Source organism: Camelus ferus, chromosome 3 (assembly GCF_009834535.1).
Source record: "Camelus ferus isolate YT-003-E chromosome 3, BCGSAC_Cfer_1.0, whole genome shotgun sequence".
Classification (NCBI taxonomy): Eukaryota; Metazoa; Chordata; class Mammalia; order Artiodactyla; family Camelidae; genus Camelus; species Camelus ferus.
Window position 1 is genome coordinate 47861005 of NC_045698.1, and position 20667 is coordinate 47881671.

The 20667-nt window shown below is 34.2% G+C and overlaps 1 protein-coding gene across 3 annotated transcripts in view; it reads left to right on the forward strand.

Annotated features, from left to right (window-relative positions):
* The window catches only part of TNPO1 (transportin 1), an 85480-nt gene that overhangs the window by 50593 nt on the left and 14220 nt on the right, over nucleotides 1-20667 (forward strand). For all 3 annotated transcript variants that reach the window (XM_032474007.1, XM_006176694.3, XM_006176695.3), the window contains exons 10-20: nucleotides 4747-4807; nucleotides 5583-5751; nucleotides 10895-11047; nucleotides 11752-11977; nucleotides 14010-14181; nucleotides 15447-15533; nucleotides 16691-16798; nucleotides 16926-17084; nucleotides 17165-17252; nucleotides 19520-19618; nucleotides 19807-19902. In XM_032474007.1, coding sequence (XP_032329898.1) covers nucleotides 4747-4807; nucleotides 5583-5751; nucleotides 10895-11047; nucleotides 11752-11977; nucleotides 14010-14181; nucleotides 15447-15533; nucleotides 16691-16798; nucleotides 16926-17084; nucleotides 17165-17252; nucleotides 19520-19618; nucleotides 19807-19902 — 1418 coding nt within the window. The remainder of the gene's footprint in view (nucleotides 1-4746; nucleotides 4808-5582; nucleotides 5752-10894; nucleotides 11048-11751; nucleotides 11978-14009; nucleotides 14182-15446; nucleotides 15534-16690; nucleotides 16799-16925; nucleotides 17085-17164; nucleotides 17253-19519; nucleotides 19619-19806; nucleotides 19903-20667) is intronic.

Here is a 20667-nt window from a genome sequence, read left to right on the forward strand (position 1 = left end):
TGGTATAAGTTGAGAGATTTTTTTTTTTAAAGCACTTTTTTTTTTAATTACTTGAGCGTGACTTTTGTAAATTATAATTAATTTTGGGTAATCGATGGCACAATTTTTTTATAATAATCCTTGTAGTCTGACTATGGAATCTCATGGATATTTTTTTCCCCTCTAAAAGGATTTCCCACCAGTTGTGATGCTGTGAGATTTTTGGTTAACCTGTTGTTAAGCCTGTTTTTAACCCCGTGGATGCTGTTAAATCAGTTACTTTTTTAATATACTTTTTCCAGTTTTATTGAGGTAAACAAACTGATGTAGAACATTGTATTAGTTTTAGATGTACAACATAATGATTTGATTTATTAAAATCAGTTACTTTTAAAAGTAATGCTCACTTTCTTTTAAAAATAAAGTAATACAGCTCATAGAAGAAAATTCAAATGTAGAAAACTTAAAATCTCCTGGATTTCTACCACCCTGAGTAATTATCGCTAGTATTTTTGATGTGTTGTCTTTTAATTTTTTTTTCTGATTAGTACCATATGCCAATGGTCATATATTCAGGGTGTTTGGAGAAGAATTATTTGGTAGTGCGTACATGGTATCTCGCTATGGTTAGTGTTAACATTTTGGTTATACTATTTTGTGGCTTGCTCTTCGCAGCTATTGTGTGTTGTGTGCTTTCCTCCATGTCACATTAGTCTTTAAACTTTGAGTACTTTTCCATCACAGTGCACATAGTATATGTATGTATATATGTAACTGTTCTGTTGTTAAATATTTAGTTGTTTGCCCTCCTTTTTTAAAACTCATATATAATCCTGGAGTGAGCATCTTTCTTTGTCCATAAGTAGTGGTTTCTTTCAAGTAGAATTCCTAGAAGTGATTTTTACTAAGGCCAAAGGTCTAAGCATTTTAAAGGTTCATCTAAATATTCCACATTTTTCTTTAACAAAGTTATAAGCCAGTATACACCCTGCCTGCAGTGTCCCATCCTGTCACAACTTTTGCCATCCAAATTAATTGTAATTTCTCTAATCTTAGCCATCTGGATGAGCAAACAACAAAACCATTTGTTTTAATATGTTATAGTATTAGTGGAGTTGTATTTTTTTTCAGATATTAGGTTACTTGGATATTCTTATTTTCATGTAGTCAGATTTAGTTCTTTTTTCTTTTCCAGTTTTTCCCCTCCAAGAAAGCATTTCCACCTATATTATATTCCAGTCAATCTAGAATTTATTTGGTAGTTAAATGGAAGGTGATGGGCTAGATGGATTTCCCTCATTAGGAAATCCATGTATTAGTTCTTTTCTCTCTAATTTGTGGTGCCACTTTTATGATATGCTTGTTTCTTAGTATAGGACCATATAATTCTAAAAGTCATATAAACAGACATCAATTCTTATAAAAACTGAAGATATTTTATTAATGAAAGCCTAAGCTATAATATTAGTAGATGATCAGAGCAGTTATAGCTAGGTGATCTCGATAAAACAAGACTGCTTTTATTTTTAGTTGAAATGATGCATTGTGTAGATGGGAAAATATCACTATCAGTCTGATCCTAAGATTAAAAACACGATAAAAGAACTTGCTTTTCCTAGCTCTGTCAACCAGATTCTTGTTTTGTATGAGCAAAAAAAATGTTTGCTGAAGAATCAAAATTGTTAATGTGATGAGATCTCTCATTAAAATGAATTCACATAAAAAGCATTCATGTAACAAAGGACAGGATTAAATTCTTTTATCTGTTTCTGGGCCATAAGTTTTTTTTTCTTTTTTTTTTTTTTTTACCAGTACTGTATTCTTTTGATTATTGAACATTTAATATATTTTGTTAGCTGGTAGAGCAGGTCTTCATTTTTTCCCCCAGAATTATTTTGGCTTTTTCCCACCTTTATTCTTGTACATTAATATCTCCTGGGACTTAAATTTATGGATTAATTCATGTAAAACAACTAACGCAATACCCAGCATGTGTTTAAGTACTCAGTAAACATTCATTGTTGGTGTGAACATCATTGCCTTTTCTTGATGTTGCATTAAAATTCTCTTCTCTTCCTTCATGGGTACATGAGGCTTCAGGAAAAAGCTTCTTAACAATTAGACCTGTTCAAAAATACTGGTCTGCTTTGTATGATTGGAATTCATCAAACACATGCCATATTGCCACAGTCACAGTTAACTCCCATGTCTCACTTTCCTACTTTGTTTTCTTACAGCTTTATCAGTTCCTTATTCCCCGCACAACTTTTTACTCTTGTCGGTCTGGCGCTGACATCCGGATCCAACAGTACTGACTTCACCTACCATAACCCCACCCTCTACCCCCGCTCTGGATTAATTGAACTGTCTTTGCTGTCTCTTAAATACTGATGGGAAAAGTTACACTGCCAAAAGGATTGATAGCTTTAGAAGTCCACGGTGTTCAATGTCAAGTGGACTCTTGATACTGTCTGCTAATTTTTCCTGTTCTAGATAGCTATTCTCTTCCCTTCACCAGGACAGCTGTTTCAGATCTTTATCACTCTTCTGAAGTTCTCTTCATGCATTTTGAGCAATTCTGCTTTGTAGGGAAAACAGATGACCCTTCATTTTGCCCCAAAACTTAACAGGTGAATTTTCATGTGAATTGTTTATTTCCTAACCAGTCTTCCTATTTATGGTCTTAGATAGCATGATTTTTTTTCTTATCCTTAGGGATCTCACTCCCTTAGACAGATAAATTCTCTCTTTCAACTTTTCCCTTTCTATTGCCTCTTTCTCTGTAACTTTTTAACTTGCTGCAGTTTCTTTCATCTTAAAAAGATTCAAAGAATAGATGGGGGCTCGCAGTCTTTACTTTGTTACCTCACTTTATGTTAACTCTTTGGTATTTTGTAGTCTGCCATCCATCTTCATCATTTTCCTGAAATTATTGACAAAGATCATAAATGATTTAAAATGATTTAATACTTGATGATCCAAATAGACTTGGTTCTCCTGTGAAATGCCTGAAGCTTACAAAGTATGGTTCTGTGCATTATAAATTTTATCTAGTTATGATACACTAGCTATAATGTTAAATTACTACTGTTAATCTATTGTAGAATGTAGAAGGACTTTGAACATAAAAGTTTGGGTGGCCCACTTTTTTTTTTTTTTTACAATTTTTAAATCTTACTGCTTCCTTTTTATCATTGGTATTCCTTTGGTTAATAACTTGCAAAATTACCTCATTGATAGTAGAGCTGTACTCCAAATTGGTTTCATACATATTTATTTAATGGATGTTAAATAACCATGTAACTGTTTGAAGTAAGGCCTCAACAAAGACTAAAGACATGTGGAGAGAGATTTTTTTATCTAGAGTACAGAAAGGAAATTCACTGAAAATTTATGGCCTTGTGGAAACAATGTAACCTCTCTGAGCCTTATTTTATTCATCTGTAAAATAGGGATCATAATTCATTTCTTACAAGGTTATAAGGATGGTGCTTATTCATAAGCCCACATCTGGCACTCATGAATACCCAGAATAATTAAAGGTAAAATTTGGAAGCAGAGGACGGTAGACATTGTTACATGTTTCCAAAATGTTCTTACACCGTTTATCATCAGTAGACTCATTTAAGTGTGTGTGATGGGGCAGTAAGCAAGCAAATCAAAGCTTAAGAAACCTATCATAGCTACAAGAGGAACTGAAGTTAGTATGTTAACCTTTAGTTAATATGTTTTGATACATATTTTTTTAACTAGTCATCATAAACATTTTAGTATACCTGCAATTCCCATGTTTACATGGTAACTTCATAAATACTTCAGACTGGATATGGTATTCTGATTTATTTAACTATTTTCTTATTGGAAATTTGAGTTCTTAATTTCTTAAGAAATTAAAATGTAAGTTTCCAGACTTTTTATTAGGCTATAATAACCTTGCCCATAGAGTTCTTTTTCCCTTTTTGCATTATTTCTTTTGGATAAACTCCTTTTGATTTACTTTTTTTTATATTTTAAACAATTAAAATGAATGCAGATACTGAATGTAAGCTCATTGTAAAAATGTCACACCATTTAGAAACAAAACGATGAATTTTGTCCCTTTGTAGCCTACTCATTCACCTCTCCAAAGATAGCAGTTTATTGTATAGCCTTTCTAAATAGTCTGTGTATACAAGTAATTACATGGGTAATCTCATTTTTAACTCAAATGGAAATGTGCTTTATGTGTTTTACTTCACTGTAATTTATTTTTAACCAAGCCCTGAATGGTAGACATTTGGATTATTTCCATTGTTTTTGTTCTTGAAACAAGGAACATCAATCTTTAAAAATTGGAAATATTTGTTCATATATTTGGGATAATTTTCTTTTTAATAGAGATACTAAGAATTGAACCTGGGACTTCATACATGCTAAGCATACGCTCTTCCACTGAGCTGTACCCCCACCCCCTACCAATTGGGATAAATTCTTAGGGGAGAAATTGCAAAAAAAAATTTTTACCGTTTTTATTTCTAAGCACTGACAAGCTCTCTTATCCCCAGTAAGTTTCCATCTGATGGATCCCATGCATGAGTATGTAAAAGGCCTAAGATACGTAGTAGGAGTGCTCATCGTTGGAGAAGGACAGACATAGAATATGCTATAAGGCAGTATTAGCAGTGGTAGTTGTTTCATTGGTATTAATTAGTATTCATGAAGTTAAGACTTCTTAATAATTCTGTTGAGATCTTTAGATCTTTGTTTCATGAATTCATTTCTTTGTAGGTTGATTCCTGTGTTAGTGAATGGCATGAAGTACTCAGATATAGATATTATCCTACTAAAGGTAAGAAAACTTTCTTGATGAAACAGGAAGATTATTTTCATTGACTTAATAGATCTTTGAATTTGACTAATAGAACATTTATTTAGAGTAGTTCCTATATAAATAGGCTTTTTGTTATGTAATATGCCACAGAGTTCAAAGATAAAAGCAAATATAATGCATTTGGGTGGTAATAGATTCTTAGTTGGAACTAGGTGGTGACACTAGTAGAATTAGCATGAATTTACTGATTTGAATTATTTAGAGTTTATTTTAAAACATCTTAAATACAATCTGAATTTGATTAAAGTAGTCCAGATTATACCAACTGGTGGGAGACAGTATAATGCGACTGAGAGTGCCTGCTCTCTAACATGGGTTATGTGATAGCCTATTCTCCCCTTAACAAAGAACTCTCTTCTGCACAGAGAAGTGGTTCTTAATGAAGAGGTGTACAGCTAACCCTTGAACAACGAGGTTTTAGGGGCACGAACCTTCAGCACAGTCAGAAATCCCCATGTAACTTTGCAGTTAGCCCTCCATGTCCATGGTTCCCTATCTGCAGATTCAGCCAACCATGGATCATGTAGTACTATAATACTTTTTCACTGGGGAGAAGAAAAAAATCTGCATACAAGTGGACCAGTGCAGTTCAAACCCAATTGTTGCTCAAGAGTCAACTGTACTTCAGAATCATATACATAACCCCATCTCTGGATATTCTCAGTCTTTTACTTGTATACGTATTACTAGTTTACAATGAATATAACCATAATTTTCCTTTTAAAAAAAAAAGGGCGATGTTGAAGAAGATGAGACAATTCCTGACAGTGAACAGGATATAAGGCCACGTTTTCATCGATCAAGGACAGTGGCTCAGCAGCATGATGAAGATGGAATTGAAGAGGAAGATGACGATGACGATGAAATCGATGATGACGATACAATTTCTGACTGGAATCTAAGTAAGTCAGAGAGGGAGAAGTACAGTCTCCTGCTTTGATAACACTTTCACTGAGAAATAACTAAAATGCCATACATTGAAACCATATCATACAATTCATAAACCATACAAAAGGATACAATTTAGTGGTTTTTTAGTGTATTCAGAGAGTTGTGCAACCATCACCATAGGAAATTTGAAACATTTTCTTCTAGTCCCCCAGCCCTAAGCAACTATCAGTCTATATTCTGCCTCTGTGGACTATTCTGGACATTTCCTATAAATGGAATACATACAAAATGTGGTCCTTTGTGACTGGCTTCTTTCACTTAGTATGTTTTCAGAGTTTATCCACTTTGTAGCAAGTAGCAATACTTCATTCTTTTTATTACAGAAAAGTAACCTATCGTGTGGTTATACTACATCTCATTTATCCATTCATAAGTTGACAGGCATTTTGTTTCCCCTTCGGCTGTTGTGAGTAGTGAGACTGTGAACATTATGTAAAGTTTTATGTGTGGGTTTATGTTTTCAGTTCTCTTAGGTATAAACCCAGTGGAATTTCTGGGTCATATGGTAACTTTCTACTTAACCTTTTGAGGTACTGCCAGGCCAGCTATTTTCTAAAGTGGCTCCACCATTTACTTTCCCACCAGCAGTGTCTTAGATCTCCAGTTTCTCCACATGTTTGCCAATACTTGTTATGTATCTTTTTTCTGTTATAGCCATTCTGGATGTGACGTGATGCCTTATTGTGGTTTTGTTTTGCGTTTTCCTGATGCATCTGTTCTTATGTTTAATCTTCACTATATTCCTTAAAAAGACTTCTTAAGTCACCCTGTCATTCCTCAAAAGGCTATATGTTTTGTTTGATACTATGAAATAAGAACATTGGCCACAGCTTTTCCTGTTTTCCTAACAGCCTTATTTTTGTGATAATTTGCATGAGAATTGGCTGGATATTTCTAGAATCATGGATAGATGATTATGGATATAAATAATCATGGATAATTTCTAGAATAATATAAATTGGTTCGTCATAGTCAAACTTACAAAGTACACTTTTTAAATCTCTGTTAGTTTTCAACCTTAGCTGCAAATCCACATCATATGTTAAGCCTGGGATTCTGGGCCACACACTAATTAAATAACTCTGGGAAGGAACCTAGACACCTGTGTTTTGTTTTTGCTTCTTGCTGGTTTTTAATCTTCACTGCTGTAATTCATGGCACAGTTGAAATTTGGGGCCACACGATACTTGGTTGTGGGGTTGTCTTGTGCATTATAGGATGTTGAGCAGCATCCCTGACTTCTGCTTAGGAGATGACAGTAGTGCTCCCATGCACATACACAGTTGTAGTAATCAGCGGTGTCTCCAGAAATTGCCAAATGTCCCCTGAGAACAAAATCACCCCCAATTAAGAACCACCATGTAATTTAGAAGGTTAGGATTTCTAGTAACTGATGGAGCAGTTAAGGGCATGAATCATCAGCCTGAACTTTGTAACTTATTTGGAATAATGGTGATTCCTCTGCTGCCCATTTAATTTCCTGTTACTAATGGTTCCTTAGAGTGATGAATGTGCCCAGCCCTGGGCCAAGAACTTTGCATGCATATCACATTTAATCTTTCCAACCCCCTTAGGTAGGTAAAGATACTGCAAGAAGAGGAATTTGCCTAAGGTTAGCATAGCTAGTTTTGATGGGACATAGTTTTGAACCCAGATCTTACACAAGAGAACCCGAGATCTTCACTACTATCACAGGTTACCTCCCAGTGTATCCCTACTTTAAGACTGGGGGGAGGATGCATTAAGATTTAATGTAGATAACTGCAAAAGTAAATCTGTATCTTGAATTGGGGGGGGGGGAACATTTCCTTTTTACAGCCCACCCTTCTTTGTCCTTCCTGAAGTTTTCCTGTGCGCATAGAGAAAAACACATGTACAAGCATACCTTATTTTATTGTACTTCACTTTCCTGCACTTCACAGATAACTGCATTTTTCATAAAGTGAAGGTTGGTAGCAACCCTGCATCGATCAGGTCTGTTGGCACTATTTTTCAATAGCATTTACTCAGTTTGTGTCTCTGTCACATTTTAGTAATTCTTGGAATATTTCAAACTTTTTCATTATTATATTTGTCATGGTGATAACCTGTGATCAGTGGTCTTTGATGTTACTATTATAATTGTTTTGGGGTTCCATGAACCACACTCATACAAGATGGTGAACTTAATTGATAAATGCTGTGTGTGTTCTGACTGCTCCACCCACCAGCCATTCCCCGTCTCTCTCCCTCTCCTCAGGCTTCCCTATTCTCTGAGACAAAACAGTATTAAAATTAGACCAATTAATAGCCCTTTAATGGCCTCCAAGTGTTCAAGTGAAAGGAATAGGCACACATCTCTTGTTTGAAATCAGAAGTTAGAAATGATTAAGCTTAGTGAGGAAGACATGTTGAAAGCTAAGTTAGGCCTAAAGCTGGGCCTTTTATGCCATTTAACCAGGTTGTGATTGTGAAGGAAAAGTTCTTGGAGGAAATTTAAAATGCTACTCTGGTGAACCCATGAATGATACAAAAGCAGAACAGCATTATTGCTGATAAGGAGAAAGTTTTTGTGGTTTGGATAGAATATCAAACCAGCCACAACATTCCCTTACGCCAAAGCCTAATCCAGACCAAAGTGCTAATAACTCTCCAATTCTGAAAACTTGAGAGGTAAGGAAGCTGCAGAAGAAAATGTTGGTTCACAAGGTTTAAGGAAAAAACCTTCATGTCTCCGTAACATAAAAATGCAAGGTGAAGCAGCAAATACTGATGAAGAAGCCTGCAGCAAGTTATCCAGAAGATCTAGCTAAGATAATTAATGAATGTGGCTACACTAAACAACAGATTCCCATTGTAGATAGAACAGCATGCTATTAGAAGATGGCATTTGAGACTTTCATGGCTAAAGAATAGAAGTCAATGCCTGGCTTCAGAGAGCAGACTTACTCTTGTTAGGGGCTGTGCAGCTGGTGGCTAAGTTGAAGCCAGTGCTCATCTACCATACTGAAAACCCTAGAGCCCTTAAAAATTATGCAAAATCTACTCTGCCTTTGTTCTATCAATGGGACAAGAAAACTGAGATGACAGCACATCTGTTTATGACATGGTTAACTGGATATTTTAAGCCTACTGTTGAGACCTACTGCTCAGAAAAAAAGATTTCAACTTTCAAGTCTTACTATTTAAGAAATAAATTTTGTAAGGCTCATAGCTGCCAGAGATAGTGATTCCTCTGATGAATCAAAGTAAATTAAAAACCTGGAAAGGATTCACCATTGTAGATGCGTTAATAAATAACATTCGTGATTCATGAGAGAAGGTCAAAATATCCGCTTAACAGGAGTTTGGAAGAAGTGATTCTTCTCTAAGGGGTTTCAGGACGTCAGTGGAGAAGGTAACTGCAGATGTGGTAGAAATAGCAAGAGAACTAGAATAAGAAGTGGAGCCTGAAGATGTGACTGAATTGCTGCGATCTCGTAATAAAACTTTAACGGATGAGGAGTTGCTTCTTACGGATAAGCAAAGAAAGTGGTTCTTGAGATGGAAGCTACTCCTGGTGAAGATGCTGCGAAGACTGTTGAAATTACAACAAAGGATTTAGAATATTAGTAAACCTAGTCAATAAAGCAGTAGCGAGCCTTGAAGATTGACTCCAGCTTTAAAAGAAATTCTACTTGGTAAAAATGCTATCATTATATGCTACAGAGAAATCGTTCGTGAAAAGACGAGTCAATTGATGTGACAAACCTTGTTGGTTTATTTTAAGAAATTTCCACAGTCCTTCCTAGCCTTCAGCAACCACCAGCCTGACCAATCAGCAGCCATCAACATCAAGGCAAGGCTCTCTACCAGCAAAAATATAACTTTTAGAAGGCTCAGATAATGGTTAGCACTTTTTAGCAATAAATATTTTTTAATTAAGATAGATACATACATGGGTTTTTTTAGACACGAAGTTGTTGCATATTTAAGAAACTACAGTGTAGTGTGGACATGACTTTTACATGCACTAGGAAACCAATACAGTTGACTCGCTGTATTGCGGTCCTCTAGAACTAAACCTGCAGTAGCTGAGGTACGCCTATATATCTTCTTTTTTGGAGGGAAGACTGATCTTCCAAAAGTGAAATCAGATTATATGTACTCTGATGATTCTTTTCCATGTATCATACAATTCATTCTGTATCAGTACATAAAAAGATTTCATTCTGTTTCATGTCCATATAATACTCATTTAGATGGATCTACCATACAGGGTAACTGAGACCCTTGTTGATGAGTAAGGTTACTTCTGCCAACATAACAGCTTTTTTTAAAGAGGGTTTTTTTCATCTAATCGTTTGTGATCAATCATTTTATTACGGCTAGTTCACGCTGGAAGAAATTTAGATACTTAATTATGTTTTTTCAGTTTTTTTTGTTCTTACTATGTTATGTGAAATTTGAACTGATATATAGTCCCATTGTTAATAGTTCCTTTGTTAAGAATGTTTTCCAGCATATTTTAGGCATGATTCCATACCTCCCTGAGCTCATTCCTCACTTTATTCAGCACCTCTTTGATAACAAGGCTCTTGTGCGTTCCATAATGTGCTGGACTCTTAGCCACTATGCACACTGGATAGTCAGCCAGCCCCCAGTGCCAGTGATTTTTATTCCAATTTATTTGCCTGACCTCCAGCTAAATCATTACATACTTGATTCTGAATAACCTGCCACTAGAAATATTAAGCAGGAATAATGTACACATTTTGCCTGCAAGATTGTAGCAGTGAACATCATATTCTAGAAGTGTTTCATTGAGTGGGACGGTGTTTGTTTTAATTTTTCTGTGTAGACAAATTAATTCTAGTATGACAGTCATGTATAGAGTAAAATATCTTCATAATTAGTTTGCTAATTCTTGGTGATAAAAATGTATTCTTGTCAGAAGTATTTTTCCTGTGACAGACTACCTATCCTATTTAATTCAGTTCTTTGAAACTCTGTAGAGGTAAAAATAAAGTGTTGTACATATAACAAGTTCATCTGTCTGTATATTTCTACGTAGATATATATAACTAAATGATAATAGAGGTTGATATAATAATTTTGAATTAAATATTTCTTTAGGAAAATGTTCTGCCGCTGCCCTCGATGTTCTTGCAAATGTGTATCGTGATGAGCTTTTGCCACATATTTTGCCCCTTTTGAAAGAATTACTTTTTCATCATGAATGGGTTGTTAAAGAATCAGGCATCTTGGTTTTAGGAGCAATTGCTGAAGGTAAGTCTGAATCCTCAATAGGCGCGAATGCGACTATGCTGTTTTAAGGAATTGTTACTCCTTAAGCAAAATCTATTCAGTCTTAAATTCACATACTTTGCTCCCTTGTGTTGCTGATGTGGGGTAGATAAGACCATGGTCCACGTTAACTTTAAAAAGGATATTTGAATCTAAAAGCCATCTTAGGGTAAGCTTTTACTTTGAGCTGATCAATTATTAAACAACTATAGGCTTATGTATAACCCTAGCCAGATGTTTTGCAAATGCCTTTATGGTAATAAAGGAAACAGAATGAGAAGATTCTGATGTCAGAACCATCCCTGTTGCTAGAAAAATAACTTTGTCCTATGGGTAAGTGTAAGAAACCCAAGTCAAGAGTGCCATTATCCTTTATAAAGGATTATTGTTCTGCCCTATCTGTAAACAACTGTAAGAAATTGAAGCATTTTATAGGCATTTCTGTAGCAGAAGTAAAATGAGCTATCCTAACCCTACTGAAAGATACTTAAGAGAAGTTGGCTCTCATTTCAGTTATTTTTTAAATAGTTTTGGAACAGGTGATTGCTATATATTTATTAAAATGAAGATGATCTGAATATTTTTCATGGATACATGTATCATTTTTAGTATTCATATGAAATAATTTTGTTTTAACCAAATTTCAGCATTGTCTGAAAGATTCAGTTTTGTTTTTTTTTTCCTAGGTTGCATGCAAGGCATGATTCCATACCTCCCTGAGCTCATTCCTCACCTTATTCAGTGCCTCTCTGATAAAAAGGCTCTTGTGCGTTCCATAACGTGCTGGACTCTTAGCCGCTATGCACACTGGGTAGTCAGCCAGCCCCCAGACACGTACCTGAAGCCATTAATGACAGAATTGTTAAAGCGTATCCTGGATAGCAACAAGAGAGTACAAGAAGCTGCCTGCAGGTGAGACAGGCTCATAACAAAACGTTCATTGTAGGAGGAGGGAGTGTGGGAGGAGGGAGGAATTTTCAACCTTGTGATGGAATATTGGTATTAAAGCATTAATGGGTTTTTGTTTTTTGTAGCTTTCACCTGATGGTCTTGTAAGTCCAAATGTGACTCTAACTAGACATCCATCTTTGTTATTTCTTCAGTTCTTTTTTTTTTCTCAGTGGCTATAACATTAGAATTATAATTATCTTTCACTGTAATTCATACAGACATCTGGAGAGGGTAATGGCAAGGGTCCTACTCTTGAGCAGGTTGATATTATTAGTCTACAGGTTAACTACCATAACTACACAGAAAGCCCTACAGTGACCTGTCATCTGCCACATGGTGAATCCACTCCAGTAGACACTCTCACTTGCATTTGCTTCCTCTCTTTTTATATTATACTTAGCAGTTAGTTTCATTACTACCAATATTTCAGTTTTCTGGAACAAACTTTTATGTTCTAAAAAGGTCTGCCACTTAGGTTTATAGTTATTAATTTTTCAAATAGAAATTGCTTTTACCATTGACTTTGTTAATAGGAAGAAATAGCTGTTAAAAAAAAGGAAAGTAATTTAAGTGGAGTTGGACTTTACCAGATCTGAAGCAAAAATACCTAGAAGAGTTCCAGTTCATAATGAGATGAAAGAAAGTTAACCAAGGGGACTTCGGTGATAAATAGCACTAAATTTTTTTTAGTGAGAGTAGGATACAGATTGTGTTTGGTTTCGTATAGATTATTCATCCAGCAATTTTTTTTTTCAGTTTTCTACTAATTGTTAGGCATACACTAAATGCTGGGCTTAACAATCTCTGCTGTCTTGAAATCTACGGGCTAATAAGGTATACTAGACAATTATAATTTATGGAAAGTGCTGTTAAGGAACTAGATACATAGTTCAGTGTTAATGAACAGGACTTTAACAAATAGCTTAAGCCTATCATTTTAAGAAATGCCTTTCTGGGTAGAAAAGAAGAAAATAAAACTTAATTTTACAAATGAAGAGCCACATACACCTTAAAATCAATACAAATTTTGGGTTAAGTTGAGGTAATTGTACTGAGTCTCTGGAGTTGTTTTCCTTTCTTGCACATTTGTCCTAAAAAGTAAGCCAAAAATAAACAAATTTATAATAACATGCACTGTGCATTTTAATGTAGAGTGTAGGGCTTAGGGTGTTTTAAACTTTACCAAGGAATAATTGACAGATATAATTGCATGGGTTTTTTTTTTTTTTAATCTTTCTTTTTTTGGTGGAGGATGCTGGGATTAAACCTAAGACCTTGTGTATGCTAAGCACGCACTGTACCACTGAGCTATACCCATCTCCCCCAATTACATGTATTTAAGTATATAAAATAAAATAATGATTTGATATACATAAGCATTATAGAGCATTTACATTTACCAAGATCAAGATAATTAACATATCTGTCATCTCACATAGTTAACATAGGTAACAATTTTTTTGAGAATGCTTAAGATCTTCACTCAGCAATTTTCAAGTATACAGTGCCATATTTTTCACTATAGTTACCGTGCTGTACACTGGATCCTTAGAATTTATTCTTTTATATTCTTCAATTATAAATTGAAAATTTGTGCCCTTTGACCTCCAGCACCTCATTTCCTCCTCCCACTAAAAGAAACATTTGAGAGATTGTGATACTACTGTTCTCATATATCTCAAACACACTGAGTGTTAAAAATGTTTCTTTTTGTGACTCTTGGTATGCATATGAAGGTTAAAGTGTGAAAGGAAGAGTTAAACAGTTTTTATTCTGATTTCATTAATGTGGAACATCACTAGAATTTAAACTCCCTGAGAATAGGGATGTTGTTTTGTTCATTGCCATATTCCCAGCACTGAGCGACTAAATAAATAGTAAATAATCAAATAAACTTGTTGAATGAACCAACAGTATTTTAGTTTTAGATTTACCATTGTCGTACTGTTCCTTTTCTACAATACTAATCTTTTTTTTTTTTTTTTAATTATAGTGCCTTTGCTACCCTAGAAGAGGAGGCTTGTACAGAACTTGTTCCTTATCTTGCTTATATACTTGATACGTTGGTCTTCGCATTTAGTAAATACCAGCATAAGAACCTGCTCATTCTTTATGATGCCATAGGAACATTAGCAGATTCAGTAGGACATCATTTAAACAAACCTGTAAGTGTTTGTGATGAATTGTTATGAAAAAATTATATATTATATAGCATAGTTACAGTCAATATATTAACAAATTCATAAATTAAAATGTTTTGGGAGTGTTTGCTGCTTTAGGAAGGTAGATCTGAAAAAAAACAGCAAGTGTATTTACCTTTTAAATAGTACTTTAAAAAATAAATATGTGTTTGATGTGGAAATTATAGCAGCATCTCCCGTAAATGCACCAACACTTTTTAGAGTGATTAAAGGAAAGGGGATAAAGGATTTCAACTTTTACTTAAACTTCTTGTATCTACCACATCATAAACACCACATCGAAACATCTTTGTTTTCTCATTGGAACTTACAAGTATGGGAAATACCAAAACAATTAAAAATTAGGGTAATAGGGTAACAGTTTAAAATGTTAAATAGTGCTTCAGAGTATGGGTAGGGATCCAAACTCTGTCTCTAGTAGTGTTAAGAATGGAAGAGGAGGGTGGAATTTGGCTTGTTTAAATATGACTTAAATAATGTTAGAATTTTAATACAGCTAGAAATTCCCTGTTGAAGAATAATTTCACGTTTATAATTACTGTATGAGAAGTCTTAAGAAATTGTGTTTATAAGTTAAACTTGGTGCAGGACACTTGTTTGTGGGTTTGCTTTCATGTTGATTGGTTTACTTTTGTTTGGGGCATCCCTAATGTCTTAGATTAGACCCTTTAGAATCTGTGCTCCTTGTTTATATGATGATTATGTTTATTTGGTTGCATGGATTCTTCAGTCTAAGGACATTTAAATCATTATGAATCTTTTTCTACTGTTGTTTTTAATACCTTTATTAACTGTCATTTATAACCTGCTGTAGAGCAGGAGCCATGTTAACATGTCACAAGCCCCAGGACTAAAAAAATTCAGTCACTAGAGAGTAAAACTTAAACAGATCATTCCTGATTATGATCAAGTAATTTTTATGTAATGGCATATTTGATGTGTACCACTACATCAAATTTGATGTATACGAATACAGCTTATTTCAAAAATGGTATAAGATGATTTAAAATAGAACAAGGTCCAAAAAAAAAATAGAACAAGGTGATATAAATTAAAAACAGGCAAAAAAATTTCTAAAGGTGCTAATTAGAACAAAGAATGAGTCTTAAAATTCATTCTGTAATGATTTTACACAATTACTCTGAATGGAGTTTAATTTTCATGAACTCAGAATGGGCTTGTTAACATAGGAGAGTAGAGCTTTATGTGTTTTTCATCATTGTAATTAGGAATATATTCAGATGCTAATGCCACCACTGATCCAGAAATGGAACATGTTAAAGGATGAAGATAAAGATCTCTTCCCTTTACTTGAGGTATGCTAATCTGGTAATATGCAGTTAATCTGTTTTATCAAAAAAAATACATGTCCAAATCTAAAACAGGTATATGTGATGATAAGTATTAATTAATTTACATTATGAGCCATTTCTGTTTAAAAGCAGAATAAATATGTAACTTTGAATCACTTTAATTATGGTGCATCTATACTAAGAAATACTGTGAAATAGAAAGTGTAATGGATGTGTTAATGCTTTTTTTTTTTAAGTAGACAGGATTGTATTGTACTTATTTTCTAACCTGCTCGACTTAATTGATAATAAATTATCTTGGAGATCTTTCCATATCAACATATATATGTTCATCTCTGTTTTGACTGTATGTCTTTGTATACACATACAGCCAAGCCATAATGTTTAATAGTTTAAATTCTTTTATATATTATCTATTATATATACACACATACACTCATATATGTGAAGCAGCATTGGGACTTTGATAAGAGAAACTTCACTTTATACCTTTTCTGTCTAGTTTGAAGTTTTGTTTTCATGTGTAATTACTTTTTTAAAACAAAACAAAAATTATATGCCATTCAGATAACTGAAATACATTCTCAAATGTGGTAACTTAAACCTAGATGAATTGAAATTGGTAGAACCAATTCAGTCATTCTTGTTCCCCCTGTCATTTCAGGGGTCACCACTTCTGCCATGGATTGTCCCTAACCAGAGAAGTAAAAACTTCTGTGACCAAGAGCAATGGCTAATTCTGGGCCCAACAAAACAAGAAGAATTATAATGGCTAGATGTATTTACTTCCATGCAGGGTCTCAGAATGTGCCCAGTAAATTCCACCCACATCATTGACCAGCATGGGATGATAAATATCTCTCTTACATTTGAGAAAAAAATAGGAGTACATAATACTTAAGATCTGTTCCTGGAGGATAATGTACATTATAAAAATCTTTACATTTTTTTTTCCTGAGGAAACCTCCCCTGACCACCTAGTAAACTTAACAGCAATGAATGGCATCCAAAGAAAGTTTTGAAAAAATAAACCTGCTGTATACCATAGAGTAGTAGGACAGGCTCACAGATGACCAGGGTCTTATTGAGTACACTTTCAAGTGTTTATTATAATCTTAGGTGTACCCAGAAATTTTACACATCTACTTTATCCTTTCTAGTGCCTATCTTCAGTTGCCACAGCTCTGCAATCTGGCTTCCTTCCGTACTGTGAACCTGTGTATCAGCGTTGTGTAAACCTAGTACAGAAGACTCTTGCACAAGCTATGGTATTTAAAAAAAATTTGTTTCTCCCTTCTTGTCATCATAAACATTTTTCTAAGGATAGGCATAATGTACACAAACTTTTTCAATAATTGATTCAAAGTTTTCAAAAAAAATTGTGTCTAATTTCAGCTGAACAATGCTCAACCAGATCAATATGAGGCTCCAGATAAAGATTTTATGATAGTGGCTCTTGACTTACTCAGTGGCCTGGCTGAAGGTCTTGGAGGCAACATTGAACAGCTAGTAGCCCGAAGTAACATTCTAACACTAATGTATCAGTGCATGCAGGTGAGACTTATTAAATTAAAATGAATTGAAACCTACCTCTTTGTGTCACATTGGCATTAATTTCTTCTTCTTTCTTGTAGGATAAAATGCCCGAAGTACGACAGAGTTCCTTCGCCCTGTTAGGTGACCTGACAAAAGCTTGCTTTCAGCATGTTAAGCCTTGTATAGGTATGAATATTTTCTACTGCTGTGATGATTTTTAACATTTTTCATCAACTATAGCTTGTATTATTAAAGTTCATGAAATCCCAACACTTACAAACGTACATTTCACTGCATAAAGCTTTTCTGACTGAAGCAGGCAGGACAGGAACGCCTGTTCCTTGTTTTCTTGAATTCACCATCACTTTAGCAGCTCAGTAGGCATTCTATGACTGGAGAAAAGTTGGAAAAGTATTACTTTAAAGAACATGCCCATCTCTGAATCCTTGGTCCTGTATGCTGGTTCATGGATACTCTGAATAGCCTCTCTTTTTTGTAGAGGTACCCAGAAATAGTCTCTCATTATAAACCAGCATACTTTTTCAGATATCATAGGAAAGTTTGAACAGTTTACTTAAAAGTAAATGATGATTTGTTTCTGTTTTAATAGCATAACATTTGTTTTATTTAGTCTTTTGTGTAGATAATAAGGGATTTCTTGAATAATGTAACCAGAATTGCCATCAGACCCATGGATTAAATGGGGTTTTGGTTATTTTTCCTTCATTTCTGTGTCCCATCATTTTGGATGTTAGTAGTTTATAATCCATGGTTTACTGAACCCTGGTTTAAAGCAATGACCTGAATGCTTTTTTCATATGATACAGTGTGCTTTTGGGTCCCACCCCCTCAGTTTTATTAAGATGTAATTGACATATGACATTGTATAAGTGTAAGGGGTGCAACATAATGATTTGATATATTTATATATTGAGAAATGATTACCACAGTGTTTAGTTAACATCCATCACCTCACATAGTTATGAAAATTTTTTTTTCTTGTGATGAGAACTTTTAAGATCTGCTCTCTTAGCAACTTTCAAATATCCAATACAGTATTAATTAACTACAGTCATAATGTAATACATTACATCCCCTAGAACTTACTTATTTTAGAACTTGAAGTTTGTGCTTGATCACCTTCACCCAATTCCCAGTTGTGCTTTAGAATAATAACTATCTTTCTGAATTTTGACTAATGTTAGTTTAAGCCTAATCACTCTAAATGAAATTATAATAAATTCTTGTTCTGTGGAAACCTTGTTCTACCAATATTTCCCCCTAATTTTAGTTTTTATGTGTTTAAACTTGTGTGAAAGGATTTTTTTTTTAATTTTATGACTTTATAGATCATGTACCTTCTTCAGGAGGTATGCAGTGTCTAGTTGTCTTTCCCTTTTTATGTTGTCAACCATGATGATTATTTTCTAGGTTAGTGTTTCTCAATCAAGGGCAATTTGGCAATGTCTGGAGACATTTGAACACTGGGTGTGTTACTGATAGCTGGTGGGTAGAGGCAAAGAATGTTGCGAGGCATCCTACTATGCTGGAGACAGTCCCCCCATAACAGAATAATCTGACCCAGGCTATCAGTATTGCTGAGCTTGAGAAACTCTGAGATCCTCTAACTTATTAGGGGTTTAAAAAGTGATTCTAATTCTTCACTTAATAGTGAGAATGCATATATAGAGACATTTTCCATATCAATCTGTTATTGCCCTGAAGTACAAGTCATACAGGAGAGGCAGGATAATTACTTGACCATTTACCGGTTTTTAAAATAATGAATTGATTCCCAGCATCTTCTACAGGTATCTGTCTATATTGCGTTTGAGAGTTTAGTTTTTGTTTGTATTTATTTTTTGAGTGTCACTATGAACTCTTGATGCTCAAATTGTCCTCCTGCCAGCAGTGGGAGCTTTATCAAGTTGAGTCCTGAGTCTTTTCTGGTATGACAAAATAGTCCAGGCTTGTGTTGTACATTTCCTGCCCTTAGCCTGCAATGAGACATTTTTCTGAGAGCCCTCATTTCTTTTAAGTGAAAATGGTATGTGGAGACCACTAGGATAAACTGTAAAAGCCAAAATTGTTGATTTAAAAAATTGTGTGTGTTAGAGACTAGCTTTGAAGAAAGTTCTATTGTATCATGTTTTCCTCACTTTTATTTTGAATGTTCTCAGTCTGATGACAAAAGAGATTACTTGACCAGCTCTTTTTAATGATACTTAAAATAAAACCAAAATTTAGGTTTCCTCATCTACATCATATGAAAGTTCAGTGGTCAGAGATTGCCTCCTTTGGTTCCTTAAGATAATTATTTCCAACACCTTTGAAAAAAAAAAAACGCTATTTCTTGCCTAGATTTCAGTTTCTAACAGTAGATTTCCTTTTAAGCACAATACATTGCTATTGAGAAGTTTACTACATAGTTTTTAAAAAAATTTTTTTTCTAGCTGATTTCATGCCAATATTGGGAACCAACCTAAATCCAGAGTTCATTTCAGTCTGCAATAATGCCACATGGGCAATTGGAGAAATCTCCATTCAAATGGGTAAGATTTTTTCCCCCTTTTAAAAGTATAAATTTTTAGATGATATAATATTTTTGTAATTGCCTTTTTTAATGAGCTTTATGTATATAAATATATAACATCATAGTTAATAAAGGGAGCAAAATATTTTACATTGATATTTTAACATTCCGACTTTTTGTTTGTTTTCTCTTTTGGTAATGATCTAGGTATAGAGATGCAGCCTTATATTCCTATGGTGTTGCACCAGCTTGTAGAAATCATTAACAGACCCAACACACCAAAGACGTTGTTAGAGAATACAGGTACCATATGACTGAACTGTTACAGTGAAAAGAAAATTTATTTGCCTTGTAATTTTAAGTCAAGATGCGTAGAGAAACCAAAGCAAAGCTAGCTTTAGAAACCCAGCTTATTAACAGCTATTTTGGATTCTCATTAATGAGTTATACTGTTTTAGCTTCATTACGTAGCCAGTTTAAAGAAACTTTAAAAAAAAAAAAACAAAAACACTTTCTCCCCTATTAACAGTATTTTAGTACTCCCTGAAATTGACCCAGCTATAAAATAACTGCTGAACAATATGAATTTTACTTTTACATTAATTAAGAGAGTAACTCATAGCTGGGGAGTAATGATTTTTTTTTTTCAATCTGTAAAAATATGGCCGAAAATCGATTACACTGTAGTGGCTAGTTTGTTAACAATGGCATATGTATTTTGTATTTCATTGTATATTTTTCTTCAAATTGGGAACTTAAGCAGTATCTTGTGGGATTTTTATTCAGGAAGCTTGTTTCTCTTTTGCATTTATAGAGAGCATGTTTGTATTAAAGAATACCTTCCATACTATAGAACACATTTCAGGGAGATTTCTTTCTACCCTCCCTGATTTTTGCTAATAATGATTTCAAAATATAAATTTTGTTTTTGATCAGGTATGTCTTTTTCTGTATATGCAAAGATAATTCCAGTAATATGTTCATAGTCAATGAATGCCTCACCAAAATACTGGACAAAGAGTCAAATGAGGTTTTCTAAGTAAAAATTTATTTTCAAAGGCATTTTAA